This window comes from Furipterus horrens, unplaced genomic scaffold, assembly GCF_987537825.1.
Source record: "Furipterus horrens unplaced genomic scaffold, mFurHor1.1.pri manual_scaffold_10, whole genome shotgun sequence".
NCBI classification, from domain to species: Eukaryota; Metazoa; Chordata; class Mammalia; order Chiroptera; family Furipteridae; genus Furipterus; species Furipterus horrens.
In genome coordinates, this window is record NW_028327180.1 from 38,197,666 (window position 1) to 38,216,142 (window position 18,477).

The 18,477-nt window shown below is 55.4% G+C and overlaps 1 protein-coding gene across 3 annotated transcripts; it reads left to right on the forward strand.

The window, feature by feature from the left end:
• Nucleotides 1-34: 34 nt before the first annotated feature.
• Nucleotides 35-17,684, forward strand: SPPL2B (signal peptide peptidase like 2B). 3 transcript variants are annotated; one of them, XM_090289227.1, is made up of 15 exons: nt 35-129; nt 4,471-4,590; nt 5,461-5,643; nt 6,216-6,305; nt 7,249-7,388; nt 7,956-8,098; nt 8,297-8,393; nt 9,439-9,555; nt 11,347-11,428; nt 11,965-12,039; nt 12,128-12,190; nt 12,268-12,367; nt 12,822-12,899; nt 14,499-14,725; nt 15,786-15,849. In XM_090289227.1, the coding sequence occupies exons 1-14, from the start codon at nt 76-78 to the stop codon at nt 14,678-14,680; spliced, it is 1,524 nt and encodes a 507-aa protein (XP_090145353.1). In that variant the 5' UTR covers nt 35-75; the 3' UTR covers nt 14,681-14,725; nt 15,786-15,849. The 3 variants fall into 3 exon arrangements, with proteins under 3 accessions (XP_090145353.1, XP_090145351.1, XP_090145352.1); XM_090289225.1 differs by having other exon boundaries at nt 37-129; nt 14,499-14,659; nt 15,786-17,684; XM_090289226.1 differs by having other exon boundaries at nt 37-129; nt 7,959-8,098; nt 14,499-14,659; nt 15,786-17,684.
• The last annotated feature ends 793 nt before the right edge of the window (nt 17,685-18,477 follow it).

The following is an 18,477-nucleotide window of genomic DNA, read 5'->3' on the forward strand; positions in this document are numbered from 1 at the left end:
CTGCTCGGCGCTTGCGTCGCACGCCGCGCCGGGGCGTTGCTGGGAAACATCTGGCGACGCTTGCGACCCGCCAACATGGCGGCGGCGCTGGCGTGGCTCACTGCTGCCAGTCTTCTCCTCGCGGAGCAGGTGAGGTTTGCCCCCGCCCCGCCGGTCTTGCAGGATGCGGTGACCCGGCCCCTAGGCCCCCGGCCGCGCGCAGAGCCCCGCCCGACCCGGCCTGGGGACATTATCAGGAATCCGCGCCCCTCGCGCGGGCGGATCGCGGGGCCCGGAGCCCCGTTGTGACCTTGCGGGTCTGTCCCCGGCTCAGCTCTCTTCCTCTCTTCAAAAGCACTTCGCGCAGGTCTGAAGTTTGGGGGCCCATTTCTCTCCCTCCGGCTCCTCTGGTCCATCTATGGGGCTCCAACCGCCACCGGGGACGCTCCTGTTTGTCTCCGTGGCCTTGGCTAGGTGGCTGCCTCTCGCATTGTCTCCCCTTACACGGGATGCTAGCGCTCACCCTCGTGGCTGTGGTAGGCTGTCAAGCCCGACACTAGGTAGTGTCGGGGAGCAGCCAGGAACCCTGGAGCGAGGTCGAATTTCTGTCTCACTTTTACTCCGTGACCTTGGGTGAGGAAGTTTCTCGCTTTGGGGCGTCAGTTGCTTCTCTGCAAAAGGAGCTTAAGAATGCAGCATGGGGCGATGAAAACTAGCATGTTTGTTTCTTCTTTGTCACTTATCGTTAAGGGTCCTTCAGGTGCTAATGAGGGACCGACCACGAAATGGCTGATGTACATTGTCAGGGGCGCATCTTTTATTTCCAAATCCTCCCTCTCCCCTCTGTTCAGCAGCTCAGGGAATGGTTCCTGTAACAGCCCTGAAAATGCGGCCATTAACCTTGACCTTTTCATTCTACTCCAACCCACCACCACATCTCTGCTGTAGCTTCCGGTGGGTGGCCAGCGGGGGGTTTCTCCCCAAGGCCACTTTGTCCTCCACAGTCCCAATACATTCTCAACACAGTAGCGATCTGTTTCAAAGTGTGTCAGGTCTTGTGATCTGGCTGCTCAGGAAGCACCTCTCCCTTCCGAGCTCTATTTGATTGAAGGCACTCTGCTCTTTGTTTTTTTCTGTTTCTCTGGACTGCTCTGATCATCCTTCTGGTCTCAGCTAAGCTGTCCCCTCTCCCCCAAGCTCTCTGGGATGCCCCCTCTCATCTGTTTGCCAACCCCCTGTGTTTCCCCCAACCCTGTTTAATCACCAGTTTGAGGTCTGAGCAACTTGAGGGCAGGGTTTGAGCTCTCCAGACATTTCAAATGAGGGCAGAGTGAGAGGGCAATGAAGGATCATGTGGACACCAGGGAGGGAGTGATACAGTTTGCCTTGAAAGGGTTTCTTTTTATTTATTTACTTATTTATTTTTTAAAGATTTTATTTATTTTTAGAAAGGGGAAGGGAGGGAGAAAAGGAGAGAAACATCGAGTGCACAAGAAACATCAATCAGTTGTCTCTTGCACGCCCCCAAGTGGGGACATGGCTGGCAACCCAGGTAGGTGCCCTGACTGGGAATCGAACCAGCAACCTTTCAATTCGAAGGCTGCTGCTCAACCCACTGAGCCACACCAGCCAGGGCTGCGAAGACTTTTTAGAAGCAGTGGTGTCTGATGGGTATTCTGTGGGGTGTTTGCCACGTCCTGAAGGCAGAGGGAAGGTGGTGCAGGAGGTGGGAGCAGCATGAACTGGGTGGAGGTGTGGGAGCAGATGACTTATTTGGGGCCTGTGAAGGATCTGCTGTGGTTGGTGTGTAGGGTGGTCTAATGCTTGCACCTGGAGAAAGATGCCACCCTAAAGGAGATACTTCAGGTACACTTGATGACAGGCTTGGGTTTCCCCTTCAGCTGGAGGGCAGGGGCAGAGCCAGCAGTGGGAGTGGCTCCAAGCAGAGGGTAAAGGGCAGTCCAAGCATGTGCTCTTCTTGGGTATAGGGGCACAGGCTGAGCAGATCAGAGCCAGGTGATGAAAGATCATGGTGTTGGGGCCTTTGGACTTTATCCGGGGCAGGCTGAGGACTTTGAACTTTATCCTGAGCATGGAGAATCAGGAGAGTGTTAGAGAGAGTGAGGAACACAGTAGGGACTGCTCTTCCCAGAACAGAACCCTGGTCAGAAATATGCCCTGAGATGGCACAGCACCTTTCCTTGCGTGGGTGTGTTTCTTCATGGTTCCTCTAATAGACTACCTTTCCCCAGGGAGAGGGGGTGAATGCTTGCTGACAGCTACTTGCTACCATTTTGTGATCAGTGGGAGATCTGACCTCCCCTAATAGACACTCTTCTCTCAGTTGCTATGAGATACGTACATAAAGGCTAGAACAAGGCTATTACTCATCGGGTCGTAACTAATGTTAGTGCCTTCCTGCCCTGCGTGCACCTGTTCTCCTTATCCCTCCTCCACCTGCCCCTCTGCCCCTCCTCCACCTGTCCCCCCTTCACTTCTCCCCAGTCCCTCCTCCACCTGTCCCCTGCACCTCCTTCACCAGTTCCCAACCACCACCTGTGCCATCCCCCCTCACCGTGCCTTCCACCTGAACATCTCTTTCAAAACGTCTGGGTCCTCATTTCTCTGCCCTCTCCCAGAACTCACCACATCTTCCGAGAAGGAAGAAATCTGGACCCATTAACCACTCTCAAAGGCCCTGATGTGGATGCTTTCACAGTAATCGTGAAGCATAGTATCCCTGGAAGTTCCTGGACCTGCTTCATGAATGGGATTTGTCAGAAGGTGGCTTGTCTTCAGTAGTCTTGGCTGTTTCTGGTTCTCCAAATTGGGATGGGCTGTGTTGGAACATAGGCTGGGCCCTTTGCAGGAGCTCCTGCCTATTTCTTTTAACTCAGAGGATGAGGGAACTGTATTCAAAGTGAAACCATGACTCCCTGGTGTCTGATACAAGCACAGGCTTAGTTGTACAAGTTGTGGGGAGGAAAGTCCGTGAAGTATGCTTATGGGCTCTTAAATGACATTTCGTATAAAAGAACCAGTTTCTATCTATTCCCATTTTACACAAATGATAATTTTCACCAGCAGCCTGGCTCCCATGGATCAGGGATCAGCAAACTTTCCAGAAAGGGCCAGACAGTGAATATTTTCGTCTTTGCAGGCAATTGCACGTCTCTGCAGTGACAGCCAAGAGCAGTGGAGGCCCTTCATACAGGCATTGGGCAGCCACGTTCCAATTAACCTTTATTTGCAAACAGAAGGTGGCTGAAGAGGGCCAGGAGGTTGAGGGACTCTACTGCTCCCCACTGTGGCCCAGGGTGAGGAGGTGCCAGGGGCTCTGAGCATTGGAGGGCCATATACTAGGCACCGTACTTGGAGCCAGGATGGGGGGCACCCTTGGGGGTTAATCTGGTGGGGAGAACCTGGAAGAGGGGCCTCCTCATCCTGTTCCCGGTCAAGGGGCTGAGGCAACATGTGTATGGAGGTTCTCTGGGGACAGAGGCAGGTCGGGCAGGATGCTGCCTTAGTGAAGTGCTCTGAGACCCCTGGTTGGCCTCAGTCCACCATCCTGCCCTTTCTTTCTGTGAGTCCTGGTGATAGTGGCCCCAAACTGCTTTGTCGGTCAGCACCTCACTCCAGGCAACACGTGGAAGTGCCAGAGCTGATGGGCTAGCTGGAACAGTGGCAGTTGGAGACTATGGAAAGTGAGACTTGCACCCAGTGCCTGGTGTCAGCCTTTAGGTTTTGGGGCACCCTGGGTTTTTCTCCACGCTGCCGCCACCACTGCTAGGTGACTAGGGCGAGAGTAAGAAGCTCCTGCAGTGACCTGGCTGTGCTTCTGCTGAGAACCTGGCCAGTCGGTGCCCCAGGTGTGGTGTCCGCCCTCACAGTCTATCAGGACCCTTGGCCAAATCAGACACTCCCTTCACTCCCCCACCTTGGCAAAGCCACATCCACAGAATGGGTGTGGGTTCCACTGTGCCAGCTGATGACTGTCCCCCTCATGCATCCATTGTTGGGAGCAGCTGCCACCTGTTTGTGTGACAGACTCTGGGAAAACCACGAGTGTGTTCTCCAACCCTCTCTGGAGGCATTTGTAATCCAAGGGAAGTGGAAGCTACAGTAGGACAGGCCCAGGAGCCTGAGGTCTGCAGAGCTGGATCAGGATCCAGATGGGCCCTTCCAGCTCCAGGAAGCTCAGGGATTAGGAGGGGCCAGGGCCCGTGGGCATGGTGTGTCCGGGCCCACCAGCTAGGTGCTGACATGTCTGAGGTCATACCCCAGATCTCCCTGTAGAGACTTGTCCCTGTACTTGCCTCCCTTCCTTGTTTTTTCCATCATGGAATATGTATACTTGTGCCCCTTCTTGTCCTGTCTGAGGAAGGAAACCAGCCCAACCCTCACGGGCATCTTCATTTAATCTGGACCCTGTGTCATCTGGGTGGTCTGGCCCCCACCCTGAGCTCACTGATCCCTGCTCCCTTGCTTCAGGTGGCCTGTGAGTATGGTATGGTACACGTGGTCTCTGAGACGGGGGGCCCCAAAGGCAAGGACTACTGCATCCTCTACAACCCACAGTGGGCCCACCTGCCACACGACCTCAGCAAGGCGGTGAGTACTAGATTGGTGGTCCTCCCTGCTGGGTGGCTCTGAGCACCCCTTCTAGGTCTTGTCTTTCTTGTTGCCACCCCTCCTCCTGCCTTGAGGAGACTCATCTGCAGAGAGCCAGCTGGAGGATGGAAGAAGGACCTCAGCAGGGAAACCATGGGGTGGGAGCTGGTCTCACTCAAGAGGCCTCTGGGGCATCCCCAGAGGGGCACCACAACCTCTCTGGGCCTCAGTTTCTTTGGTCATGAGTGAAAGATGTCTGGAGTGCTGTCTAGGCACAGACCCTGGTGTAGACACTGGCCAGGCTTCTACTGGTTAGATGGGGGCTGGTTGGCAGAGGAGTGACAGCAGAGTGCGGGGCGTGGAGGGGCAAGGGCCTTCCTCTTCCTTTTAGGAGACCTCCCTACCTGGTCTGGCCTTGATTCTCCACGCAGAAGGGCCTGGAAGATGCTCTTGTGGGGTGGGTTCATGCTACAGAGGCTGGTGCTCCTGCCCCTTTTGTTCCATCTATAATAGATGCTGGAGGTGGATATGGAGATGCAGGAAGGATTTCTGAGGGGTTTGCTCTGAGCACATACCGCCCTGTCCCAACTCTCTGCCTTGTGCTTGATGTGTGTCGTGTGTGTATGAGCATGCACACATCTGCAGGCCCTGCCCATCCTCCACCCTCATCCTTTCTTGGAGCAATGGGCTGAGATCCAGTGGGAATAGAGGGGAGAGGGCATCAGGACAATGCTCACTGTGGTGATCTGGATACTGAGTGCTCAGCTCAACTGGACAGGCTTCTCTTGATGCCTTGGTTCCTGAGAAGACTTGGTCTGGTCCTTTCCTGGCTTTTCTAGAATAGCTTTTGTGAACCCTGCCTTCCCTCAGTCTCTCCTGCAGCTGCGGGACTGGACGACCTCCACGCTCTGCTCTCCATCCGACCTCCCCGCCAAAGGCTTCAGCAACCAGATTCCACTGGTGACTCGGGGGAACTGTACCTTCTACGACAAAGTGAGGCTGGCCCAGGGTAGTGGGGCCCATGGCCTGCTTATCGTCAGCAAGGAGACCCTGGTACAGCCACCTGGGAACCCCCCTGGGCTGCAAGACCCACCTGGGGCAAGGGTTGTAGGTGGGAGGCGGGAGGGAGCCCCTGGGCCCCAAACAAAGTGGGCATGGACACTGGTTGCGGTCCAGGTGGCCACAGTCAGGGGAGATGGTTTGCTAAATGTCTTGGAGGGTCCTTGTCCCAGAGCAGTCCTGGGGGTTAGGGGGTATAGGGCCTTGAGGTAGAATTCTGGGGGTGCCTCCTGAGGAGCGGGTGGCATGGGCCCATGTGCTGCCTATCCTCCAGGCCCTCACGCAGGGCAGATTGACTTCTAAACCGCCGGACCCCAAGATCTGAGTGAAAGGTGAGTGCTTCTTCCCCCAGTGAGAAGTGCGGAGCCTGGAGGCCTCCCTCCTGGAGTGTCCCCCTCCCATGCTACCTGGCACCTGAGGACCCAGCACATACTAGCGAATCCCCCCTACCTCAGGGAGGGCTAGCTCTGTGAGCCACACCATCACACCGTCAGGAGGGGTTGACTATCTGCCCCATCCTGGGTGGGCCTTGGTCAGCCAGGGATCTGCTTCCTTTGGTCTCCCAGGTCCCCCCAGGAGGCAACAAGACGCAATATGAGGAGATTGGCATTCCTGTGGCCCTGCTCAGCCACAAAGACATGCTGGATATTTTCAAGGTAGGGGGTTCCTCCCCCTGCAGTCGGCACTGACCCCAGGGCCTGAGTAAAAGATGGGTGGGGCTTGTGGCAAGTCTGCCCTGTCTGGCTGGCCATGGGTGGGTGGGTCTTCCTTCCTTCCTTCCTTCCTTCCTTCCTTCCTTCCTTCCTTCCTTTTTTCTTTCTTCTTTCTTCTTTGTTTATTCGTTTATTCATTTATTCATTTATTTATTTATTCATTTATTCATTTATTTATTTATTTTTAGAGAGAGGCGAAAAGAGAAAGAGAGGGAGAGAAACATCATTGTATGGTTGCCTCTCACTCACCCCCAACTGGGGACCTGACGTGCAACCTAGTCATGTGCCCTGACTGGGAATCGTGGGTGGGTCTTATTCACTGTGAGTCAGCCAGGTCCAGTGCCACCTGAAGTCAGGAATGGAGACCATGGCCCTGAAGGGCCTGTGCAGCCAGTTGTAGTAACCCAGGCTCCAGGCTTGGCTGGCCAGGTGCCTCCCATACGTGAAGACTGAGCATCACTCCCTCCTGGCCAGCTGTACACACCTGGCCCAGGCCTGTCTGACCCAAGACCCATGCTCATCTTCCACTGGGGGAGCTGGGTCCAGAGAAGGCAAACATCATTATATAAGTAAATGGGATCGCAATCTTTGTGGAAACTTTTAGAAGTTCATAGTAAACACCTGAATGCGGGCCTCATGTCTCTCCCCACGGGGCCCCAGTGGGCCACCTGGATGTTCCCAAGGTGTTGTGCACCCTCGTGCGTACACGTGCACGTCTCGGCTCAGGGTCTGTGTTCTCACTCAGGGCTGCTCGCCTGCCCTCATTTGCAGCTTATTTCGTTAGAGCTGATTGCTTTGGGGTCAGGAGTGGTGGATGAAGGCCTGGGGCGGGCCGCCTGGGGGTGGTTGCACCTGGCCTTGAACTCTGATGTGTTCTCCGAGGCAGAGTTTTGGCCGAGCAGTGAGGGCAGCGTTGTATGCCCCCCACGAGCCCATGCTGGACTACAACATGGTCATCATCTTCGTCATGGCCGTCGGCACTGTCGCCCTCGGGGGCTACTGGGCTGGGAGCCGGGATGTGAAAAAGTGAGTGCCTTGTGTGTATGTGTGTACATGTGTATGTGACAGGTGACCCTAATGCTGGGAAGTGAAAATATGAAAGTAACAGTACTGCCCAGAAGAGGGGTGTCCACACTCCCAGAGAAGCTTCTGGAACATAGTTGCTATGAGTACCTGGGAGACCCAGTCAAAGGCCCTCTGGGTCCTGCCCCTTGATACCCTGCTGTAGTGTTGGGACCCAAGCTTGGCCCTCGTGGGCCAGGGCTGCACTTGACAGGCAGTGTCTGGGCAGTCCCAGTGGCGCTCCGGCCTACTGCAGCTGCCTGTGCACAGCATGGCCCGCAGGTGGCCAGAAGCCCGTCTGCGGGAGCTCCGTCTACAATGACCCTGAGCTCCTGGACAAGGATGTGAGGTCCTAGGGGCAGGTTTGGCTTTCCCATTGGCGGGGGGCACTGGGGGCACCGTGGGTATGGAGAGGGTGGACAGGCCGACACATGAGCTGTCTCTGTCCGTCCTTCCTGTCTCCATGGTCCTCAGTCCTGGGGACTGTGTCAGCCCACCAGGAGTCCCCATGACCCATCTGTGCTTCTTAAGAAGGTACATGAAACACAAGCGGGATGACGGTCCTGAGAAGCAGGAGGATGAGGCTGTGGATGTGACGCCCGTCATGACCTGCGTCTTTGTGGTCATGTGCTGCTCCATGCTGGTGCTTCTGTACTACTTCTATGACCATCTCGGTGCGTCTCCGCTGGCTGTGGCTCCTCTGGAGAAGTCCAGTGGATGGCAGGGTGAAAGGGGCTTCAGGCGGGGTCTGTCCCTCCCTCTACTGGGCGCAGGTCACTGTGCCCAGGTGCAAGAGTGCAGAGGGCCCTTCCCGGGGGTGTGCTGGGACCCCGGCAGCCTGACCTTCTCCTCACTGCCACCCTGCTCTACAGTCTACGTGATCATTGGGATTTTCTGCCTGGCCTCCTCCACGGGCCTCTATAGCTGCCTGTCACCATTGGTCCAGAGGCTACCATTTGGCAAATGCAGGTGAGTTTTTTCGGTTGGCATATTGCCCAGCCCTACCCGGCCTCTTGTCCACGGCTCTGCTCTTGAGGCCCTGCCCTACAGCCTCTCCTTGGCCCCACCACTCTGCCTCCTTTTTTCTGGCCCCTGAGGCTCTAAGCACTGCTTCCGTGATTTGAGGACCCCCTCACTCTTTTGTGGCCAGTCTGGCCAGCACAGGCAAACAGCAGGTGCTCACTCAGTGCTTGCTGGGGGGTTCATGGGTCTTGGGAGCAGGACAGAATACGAGGTGAATGGGCTTTATCAGGCCCCCCACCTCCTTTTCTCAGGTGGCCTTCCTCTCCCCATGTTTCATTCCAGGGCTGACAGGCCCAGTGGGCACACAGAGCCTAAGTGGGGTGATGTTGGTACTAGGCAGGGGTGCCAGTCAAGGCAGGGCTGGGCCACGTGGCCAGATGCACTGGCGGTTCCCTGCTGCCAGGAGCCCAGTCTGGTTCTTATAGGGCAGATGGGCAGCTACTCAGGAGTTTGGACAAGGGGGTTGAGACCTTTTAGGTTGTCATACAAGGGTGAGAGGATGGGGACCTGGAACCAGCGAGAAGACACGGTGCTGAGCTGAGGGCTCCCATGGGTTTTCCTGGGCTTCTAGGGGTGCTTGTGAGCTCTTGCAAGTTTCAGTGGGCTCTGGGTTGTTGTGGGCAGGCTGGCTTGGAAATTGGCCAAGGTTTGCTCACCCTAAGTGCCTGCCCCCACCCGGATCTGCTCTGCTCTGCTCTTGGGAGCCTCCCTTTTAGACATGTATTAAAAGGCAAGGGGATTGTGGGTTTAACAGAGGACACGGAGTGGAGGAAGGCAGGGCCAGGTGGGCAAGGTGGCAAGTGGCTCCTCTCAGAGCAGAGTGCCGGACAGCAGGGGGCCTGGGGGTGAGTGGGACTATTGGAGTCAGGACTTGGGGGTGCCAAGGGGCTTTTGGGCAGGAGTTGAAATGATCCTTCTGGGTGCTGGGTGGGAACAAGGCTATAAGGACCAGAGGTTGATGACCACCCCCTCCTCCCCTACTTGTCCCCAGGGTCTGTGACAACAGCTTGCCCTACTTCCACAAGTTCCCTCAGGTCCGCATGCTGCTCCTGGCACTGTTCTGTGTGGCTGTCAGCGTGGTTTGGGGAGTCTTCCGGAACGAGGACCAGTGAGTGCAGCCCCCTGGGCGGCCCCTGGCCTGTGGGTGGCCCCTCCCTCTAGAGGGTTGTCCTCAGATGCTCTGAGTGCTGGACTACAACTTTCCTGTGCCTCCCCTGAGGCCATTTGGGGGCACCTGGAGCCAGTTCACCTCCTTGGTTATTAAAAGCCCTCCTTTCAGTACTCTGGAAGCGGTGGCTGCATGGCGTCCAGATGCTGACTGGGCCCAGCTGACAACTGCCCAGCCGTGGCTGCCCTTCCTGCTGCCCACGTCCAGTTTCATTTGGTTTGTCTGGGTGCCACATGAACTGTGACTGGATCTGGATATGAGATGCTGCAAACCCTCTTGGCCCAGGCGTCCCAAGTTGTGTTCTCCAGGACGGCCTCAGTGGGAGGGGAAGCCGCTCCCCAGCCCTGGCGCCACTTGTCCCCACTGCTCCCACAGTGGTGCCCAAGGGGTGTGCTCAGCCAGCACTGTCATGGATGGTTCGGGGAGGCTGGCTTGCTTCTCTGATGACTTGCTTCCCCTCAGCTCGGTCCCTCCTGGGAGGCAGCACGCCTGCTCCGTGGCCTGGAGCCCAGGCTGGGCTGGGAGGACAGAGCCAGCCTGTTCCCGCCCAGCCCGCTCCTGCTATCACTGACACCATCTGGCACTCCTGATGAGCCTTTCCCAAGGCAGTTAAACGTTCTTGGCGCACCTGCGTTTGGAGCCATAACAGATTTAAGTGGCAGAAGGAAAATGGGAAAATATTTTGAGTCCTTTGTACACAAAGAGAATATGAACTCTCACAGTTAAATCTAAGCCAGGAGACTTCTCCATTGTATAAAATTAGAACAGGCTGCAGTTACTGTGCCTCTGGGTGCATACAGCTGATTAGCTGGGCACCCACCTGCTGCATTCGAACTTGTATTTCTTCAGCCCACCCTGGCCAGGAGATGTTTGATCCTGTGCCTAGTGAAGCATCTGACAAGAGGTGGGCAGGCAGAGCCCTTACCAGGGCGCAGGGTGAGGCAGGAAGCGGAGGGCAGGGCCAACGAGGTTGGGACCACACCACCCCTAAGGCCTTGGCAGGTGGGGCTGCACAGGGTAAACACGCCATGTCCCCGCTGACCCCTCTGTGAAGCTCGTTATTTCTTAGAACATTGATATGGGACTTCACAGCACAAATTCAATATGCAGATGCAGGAGTGTGGCTGTGGGTTGTGGAACCTGGGCGGTGCTGCATTAATGCAGATATGTGAGATGGGTCTCACCTCTGCTTCTCGTTCCCACAGGACTATTCAGGGGTGTTTTCAGATGCTCATTCTCAGGGCCTGCCCCTGGTGGTCTAAGCCCTAACTTCCCATGGGCCCAGAGAGTCTGGAACCTGGCTAGGCACAAGTTTCTGAACTATTTAAAAATTATTATTGAAAGGAAATTTAAATCAATAGATATATAGTTCCCTCACCCTGTCCTGTGGTCTGGGTGCAAAAGCCACCATGGTGGAGGGACAGAGGCCCCAGTATGTCTGCCTCTCTCTGACTTCTTGGCATCAGGATGAAGGGTCCATCCATTCACCCCCTGCCTTGTCACCCATCAATGCCCCGCCTGTCCCAGTGAGGTAGGGCCCGCCCTACAGGTTTTAGAACCATACTGCTGCCTCTGTCAGCACGAGTCTTCGAAACACGGCAGGGTCATGCCGGGTATTGGATGTTCAGACTACTTGGTATGGATGAGGTGGCCGAGGAGGGAGGGGCCTGGGGGGTAGTGGCTCTTGGTGGAGTCTGTCCCAGCAAGTGATGCTGCTGCTCTGCCCTCCAGGTGGGCCTGGATCCTTCAGGATGCACTGGGCATCGCCTTCTGTCTCTACATGCTAAAAACCATCCGCCTCCCCACGTTCAAGGTGAGGGACCTAGGAATGGGTCCCGGGGAGTTGGGGCTGTAAGGGGCCTGAGTCCTGAGGGCCTTTTCTGTGTCAGCTCTATGCCTTGAGCAGCCAGGCCTTCCTGTCACCCAGCTTGCCCCGGCCTTCCCTTCTGAGCCTGGGGCTCCAGGTTATTGTCCACAGACCTGTCGGAAATACCTTAGAAATACGTGGGGAATGTGAAGAAGGTCATCACCTCCCCAGACCCACAGCTGACGCATCACAGAATGAATGTCTCCCTACTGCTTACCTTTGCCACCTTTCCTGTTACTGGGACACCTGAACAGTGTGGCTTGTGCTCTGCCTTCAGCCATCCACTGGATATCGCTCTGGAACATTCCCCCCATCTTCTGTTGCTCGAGGGCTGGGGCAGGTTTTGCTCAGGATTTCTCAGAAAGGCTTCGTCCCGGTGGGAATAGTCTGAGCCTTGCAAGGGGAACTGAGGGTGTGGGTCTGTGCCAGGGGGTCTGTGTGCCTGGGGTGCTGGGCCAGCCCCTCAGGACACCTCTCCCCAGGCTTGCACGCTGCTGCTGCTGGTGCTGTTCATCTATGACGTCTTCTTCGTGTTCATCACACCCTTCCTGACCAAGGTGAGTGTCCCTGACCCCTGCCCTGCTCCTCCTGTACTGCCTTACCCCAGCCCTCTGCCCCCACTCTGATGTGGCTCCCCTGTGTCAGAGTGGGAACAGTATCATGGTAGAGGTGGCGACCGGGCCTGCGGACTCAGCCACACATGAGAAGGTATGTTTAGGCCCTGGTGGCTGGAGGGGAGCAGTGGGCTTGGGCTGGTCTGCAGGCGCTGCCTCCTCTCCCCACAGCTGCCCATGGTCTTGAAAGTACCCAGACTGAACACCTCACCACTGGCCCTGTGTGACCGGCCCTTCTCCCTCCTGGGTTTTGGGGACATCCTAGTCCCAGGTATGGGGACTGGGTACATGGGTGGGTGACCCCACGGCCCTGAGGGTACCCAGGTGTCCTTGTAGTGTTGGGTCAGGGGCCCACTGGGTGGAGACAGAGCCCAGCAGGTGGGGCGGGTGGTAGTGAGGGCTGGTGCATGGTGGAAGTGGGCCCTCTCTGGCCCCCAGGGGCAGCCCTGCCCTGCCCTGCTGGTCATGGCTGCACAGATGTGCCTGCCTGTCCAGGGCAGGGTCCACCTAGGCAGGATGTCCCCCACTCAGTGCTATGTGGTATGTGCTGGCTTACTGTCTCAGGTTACAGCTCCATCCTGAGCTGGCAGTGGGGTCGTCCATGAAACAGCAGTAATAGCTGTTAGAGAAGACCATGCACCGTGCCCAGCTCTTTCCATGGGGTCCCCTGGCCCTTATCTGGGGCTCTGGCTCAATCCCTGGCCCATGTTCTCTTCCCCAACCAGGGCTGCTCGTGGCATACTGCCATAGGTTTGACATCCAGGTGCAGTCATCCAGGGTCTACTTCGTGGCCTGCACCATTGGTAAGCACGGCGCTCAGGGAGGGCCAGGCTCAGCCCCCGTTCCCCCATTCATCCTCTGTTCTCGCTGGTGGCTATGAGCTGGGTGGGAAGGGGGCGGGGCGCAGCCTCTGCACAGTCCTTTTCCTCCTTTCTCTGTGATTGGTGTAGTTGTTTTTCTTGTCTCCTTTTTGTCTTTTTCTTTTTTTTCCCCCTTCTGTTGATTTCTTTTGTTACCAAAGCCATTGACACAAATTTGACATTTTCTCATTTTGTGTTGAGCCCTAATTGCTTCTATAAGGTTCCTAGCCAGTTTGATGGTCCCCACCCGGTCAGCTCTCGAGGAAGAGAAGTGCATCATTCACATGCTCTTGTACATACCCACCTACTTCCTCAGGAGAACCAGGCTGGTGGCATGTGCTCCCCTGACCCCTGGCCCTCATCGTGGGTGTGGAGCAGAGTACATAGGCCTGGCGACACCCACACCAGTGGAGGGGGACCCTATAGATGCCACCAGGAGGGCACAGGCTAACCTTTGGGCACCTTTTGGGGTCATTACAGTTCAATCCTGCCCACCCTGGTGCCTGCAGTTGCTGGCACATTGTATCTGAACCTTCTCTCCGAGTTACAGTCCTCAAAACTATCCTGTAAAGGTACAGAGGCTTCCCTGTAAGCTGCATTGTGTCAGGAGGTTCCCATAGTTGCCATCGTCTGCCTTTGTTAGGACACATGGGCAGTTGACATGGTTGCAAAGGAACCACCCCTAGGTGAACACATCCCTTGGAAATGTGGACTGAGGATCAGGACAGAGCCCAGGTGAATGCTGTAGATGGGCTCTGGGCTCTGGAGGAAGCTTCCAGTTAAAGGCTCACTTTTTTTGTAATTGTATCCTTTGAAATAACGGCAGGGTTACTGTTTTAAGATTAGTACAAGAGACTCCACACTCCTGTTCTCACATTGCCCAGTGGCTGATGTTTCATCACAGTGGCCTCACTGTATTCTCTCTCTTTGCATAGCATGTGTAACTGGTTACATACTTACACTCACGTGCATTTAATTCTGAGCTGTGAGAGCGAATGGCAGATATAATGCCCTTTCACCCTCGGTGCCTCACCGAGTGTCTCATAGGAACTCAACATTCTTTCCCAGGGTTGCGATTAGATTATCAGAGATTTGATTTCCTAATTTTGTATGTACATTATTGTAATTCAAAATATTTCTAATTAAAGGTTTATAAAAACAAGATATTTGGGCATATTCACAGCACTTTCTCCAGCCACTTCTATGGTTCTAGACCCTTCCCACAACTGCTGGCTGCTGATCAGAAAGCCCCATGGTCTCCCATTCCCGTCCTTTCCCCAGTGTTCCCAGCCTGTTCCCAGCCTCTCAGCTGCGCCTTTGCTTCCTCCTGTCTTCTCATTGAAACTCACGTCTTGCCTGTCCCCTTGGGGCCAGGTGGGGCATATGTCCTAGAAGATGCCAGAAGGTTTTGTTCACTTCTGGGAGTGCCCAGATCCTGTTGGCTTTCTCCAGTGTTCCCAGCATTCCTGCAGGTGGTTGGGGAGGGGTTGCCTCAGGGAACCATTGGCCCAGGTAACACCCTGCTCATCTCTGTTCCTCCAGCCTATGGCATCGGCCTCCTGGTGACGTTCATGGCCCTGGCCCTCATGCAGCGTGGCCAGCCAGCCCTCCTCTACCTGGTGCCCTGTACGCTGATCACCAGTGGCGCCCTGGCCCTGTGGCGCAGGGAGCTGGGCATGTTCTGGACGGGCAGCGGCTTTGTGGTGAATACCAGTTTGCTATGACTGTCTGCAAGAAATATTAACCCATAAGCCCTAACTAGAATTAAAGTTGAGTAAAGCCTCTAGTTTTACAATTAAACCCTGCAGCCCCCATCCCATGGTTAGTGTCTCCCCATTTCTGGAAGTTTTTTTATTTTTTATTTTGATTGATTGATTTTAGAGAGAAAGATTGATTTGCTCTTCCACTTATTTATGCATTCATTGGTTGATTCTTTATGTGGCCTGACCAGGGATTGAACCCACAACCTTGGTGTATGGGGATGACGCTCTAACCATCTGAGCTACCTGGCGAGGGCTATTTCTGGAAGGTTTTATGTCTGTGTTGCTCTAGTGGCTCTGAGCCACCCTTGTGGAGAGCACAGCATCTGGCTGTCATGCCGGGTGCAACTTGAGGATCACCCACTTGACGGGGCATTGACTTCTGACTGCTTCCAACATTGAGAACACTGTGCCAGGCTGGGGCTGGGCCCCAGAGCCCCTCTGCGAGGGCAAAAGCTGTCACAGCTCAGGCTCTGGATTCTGTAGGGGACCTGGCACCTCAGTCAGGACCAGCCATGAACGAGTGACAGCAGGGAGAATATGGGCCAACTCGGCCCTTCCTCACCTCAACATACTGCCCAAAGGAAGGGGTATCAGCGGGGCTTCCCCACCTATGACACATGCCAGTGATACCATAAATGTGCTGTTACTGTGTTCTTGCGGAAGTTAAAACATTCCTCCCATCTGTCCTGGCATAGAGATGCTAGAAAGGAGCAGGTCTCCAGGTCTGACCCTACCCCGGGCCATACCCTCTCCCGGGCACTCAGGGAAGGTGTCCTGGGCTAGCGCCCACTGTCCTCAGTGGGTCTTGGTCCTGACTGATATTGGCTTTGCCCCAGCTAGTGGGCTGGTTCTAGAAGGTTCAGGAGTGGGGACAAGCCAGGGATGTCAGAGTCAGGTTTCTGCTTCAAGTCCCCTTCTGTGGCCTCCATGCTGGCTTGTGGGACTGGACCTGTTTGTTCTGGTCCTTGAGCCTCACCCTCTAGGGACAGTGATTCCTCCGCTTCCCCTCCCCCAAGGGCCCACTGGCCTCACCCACACCTTACCACAGGCTTCTCTTCTCTTACAGAAGGATATACCTCAGCCTCCTTGGGTGCCAGCCTCAGCTGAAGGCCCACAGCCTCTGAAAGACTCTGAAGTTGTGCTTCCCCGGCAGCCTCCTGGAGAAGCTCAGATCAAGCCCAACCTGCCTGCAGAGAAGCCTCCAGAATTGGCTGATCCCCAGAATGTGGCCGGTGTGTCCACCCAGGAACCCACGAGTCCTGCCACCTGTGCCCTCGAGCCCACAGGCCTGCCGGGCGCCTCAGCCTAGGGGGGCCAGTGCAGCCTCAGCCCCTTGCTGTCCCCACAAGACTGGACCTGTCAGCCCCACAACTTGGTGCTCTGGTCTGGCCGATGCTCACATTTCCTCTGCCTCCTCGAGCCCAGCCGCACCTGGACCCTGGCCCTGCTCCCAGCTCACGTGGCTACCGCACACCCCTTGGACTGCCAAGGTCCCTGTTCCATGAGCCCAGCCCATAGTCTTTCTAGTCAGTCGTTTGGTGGAACCTCAGAAGGGGCAGGATGCATCACCTCCACCTGCCGAAGGCTGCAGATCTGCCCCATTTGGTGCTTACACCACGCTGCTACTTTCCCTGAAGATGCCCTGTCCTGAGCAGGAGGGGCATGGTCCGCCCCCGAAGGCCATGGCTCTTCTGTAGTTCAGCTGGTCAGAACACTGAGAGCCCAGGCCCAGAGGTATGACCTTAGACCCTCAGCCCAGCTGGCATGGGGTCTAGACTCACCTCTAGGTTGGTGGGGGAGCTGGGCTAAGAGCTGCCAGCAAGGCTGGAAGTAAATGGACAAGGGCTCTTGGGTTGAGCCCTGACTCTGGTTCCTCCATCAGCCTGGGAGGTGTCTGGAGCCTGTGCTCATCCAGCCCCTCCATGTCTTAAACAGCCACGACTTTATGAAATCCCAGTGGTGTCTCTCTTGGACTGCCCTCCCTGGAGGCAGGATGGGCGCCAGGCCTGGTAGCCAGGCCCTCGGGGCCCACATGGACCGGCACCCCAGAGCCCTCAATAACCAGCTCTACCCTTTGCGTCCGCTCCACTGCCTCTCGGCACAGAGGGACTGGGGCTTCACTTTCCACATCACAGGCACCTGCACGTTCCTGACACCATCCCAGCGCACGCAACTCGCCAGCCTCCAGCTGCAACATGAGCAAGGTGAGCACACTGCGAGGAGCTTCTGGAACGTGGGAGAATATTCTGGAACTGACATTTCGTTTTCTACCTCTGAGCCTCATGACTGATGCCATGGCAGAGCTGGCCCAGCGGCCCCATGCCCTGGCACCCTACCCGACATTGTGTTGCATGTGTCACCACCACTTTGAAGCCAGTGAACTTGAGGTTGGCAGGACTGTGTGGCCCTGGGGCCTGCTTCTCCCTGTCCATACACACACCTCCAGGCTCATGTTCAGAAGATGTTTCCCTTGGCATGATGTGAAGGCTCAGACCCTCCAACCATGCGGTTTTAGTCCTCTCTTGTAGACCATAGGCACAGGGCCAAACCATGATCCAATCCAAAAATACCAGCACCAGAAAGACTTGCAAACCATCTTTGTTAACCACACTTCTCAAGGGAGACATTTTATTCAACAAACAAACCATCTTCCACTTGTTTTCCTGTGTTTCCCCTGGGAGAGAGAGCAGCTGGACCTGTGGCCCCACAGGAGCTCCTGGACTTGGGGCTGAAACCCAAATGTAGCCATGGGGCGGCTTGGGCAAAGGACCCACATGGACCGTGTCTGCCCCTCGGCCTGCGCCTTAATCTAAGCCATTTTGTACATCAGTGTCAAAGATGGGAATCTTTTCTGTTTTGGAAATTAGACAAATGTCATGGAATTTGAAGGCAATGTTCCTACACTTCATTTGCAGTTTTGGCCTTGCTTCTGTTCGAGTCTTATAATTAAACACAGCTTTTGTTATGTGGGACTCGACCCTCGCCTTTTCTGAGGTGCAGTGAGCTGGGGGAGCCTGGCACAGCTGCAGGTGATGGCAGGGCTGGGCGCGATGGGCTGTCCTGTGCGGACACATGCCTGAAGGTATCTAGCAAATCTACAGCTTGTGCTGGCTGGTGCTGAAGCAGGGCTTTGGCTGCAGTGCCACTAATTGCTGTGGGAGTGTGGTATCTTAATGGCATTTCAGAGTTGAAGGAATCTCAGAAGTAACTCAGTCTGTTCCCTGTGTCTTGGATACTGTTAGGTCATCCATGGTCACCTAAGAGGTCTAGAAAGGAATCACCTATAGTGGGGGCTGTAGACCTGCCATAAAGGCCAAATGGTGATGTTTGGGGCTTTTCAGGCCACACAGCCTCTCACAACTAGTCAAGTCTGCTGCTGTGGCCAGAAGCATCACAGACAACATGTGAGTTCAATGCAGTTTTCACAGGTTATAAGATATTCTTTTTTTATTTTTTTAAAGATTTTTAAAATTTATTTTTAGAGAGAAGGGAAGGGAGGGAGAAACAGGGAGAGAAACATCAATGTGTGGTTGCCTCTCGCGCACCCCCAATTGGGGACTTGGCCTGCAACCCAGGCATGCGCCCTGACTGGGAATCGAACCAGCGACTCTTTGGCTCGCAGGCCCCCACTCAATCCACTAAGCCACACCAGCCAGGGCTGGTTACAAGATATTCTCTTTGATATTTTCTATTATTTAAGAACATAAAGCTCTTCTTAGCATGCATCTGTGCAGACAGGCAGGGGGCCAGATTTGGTT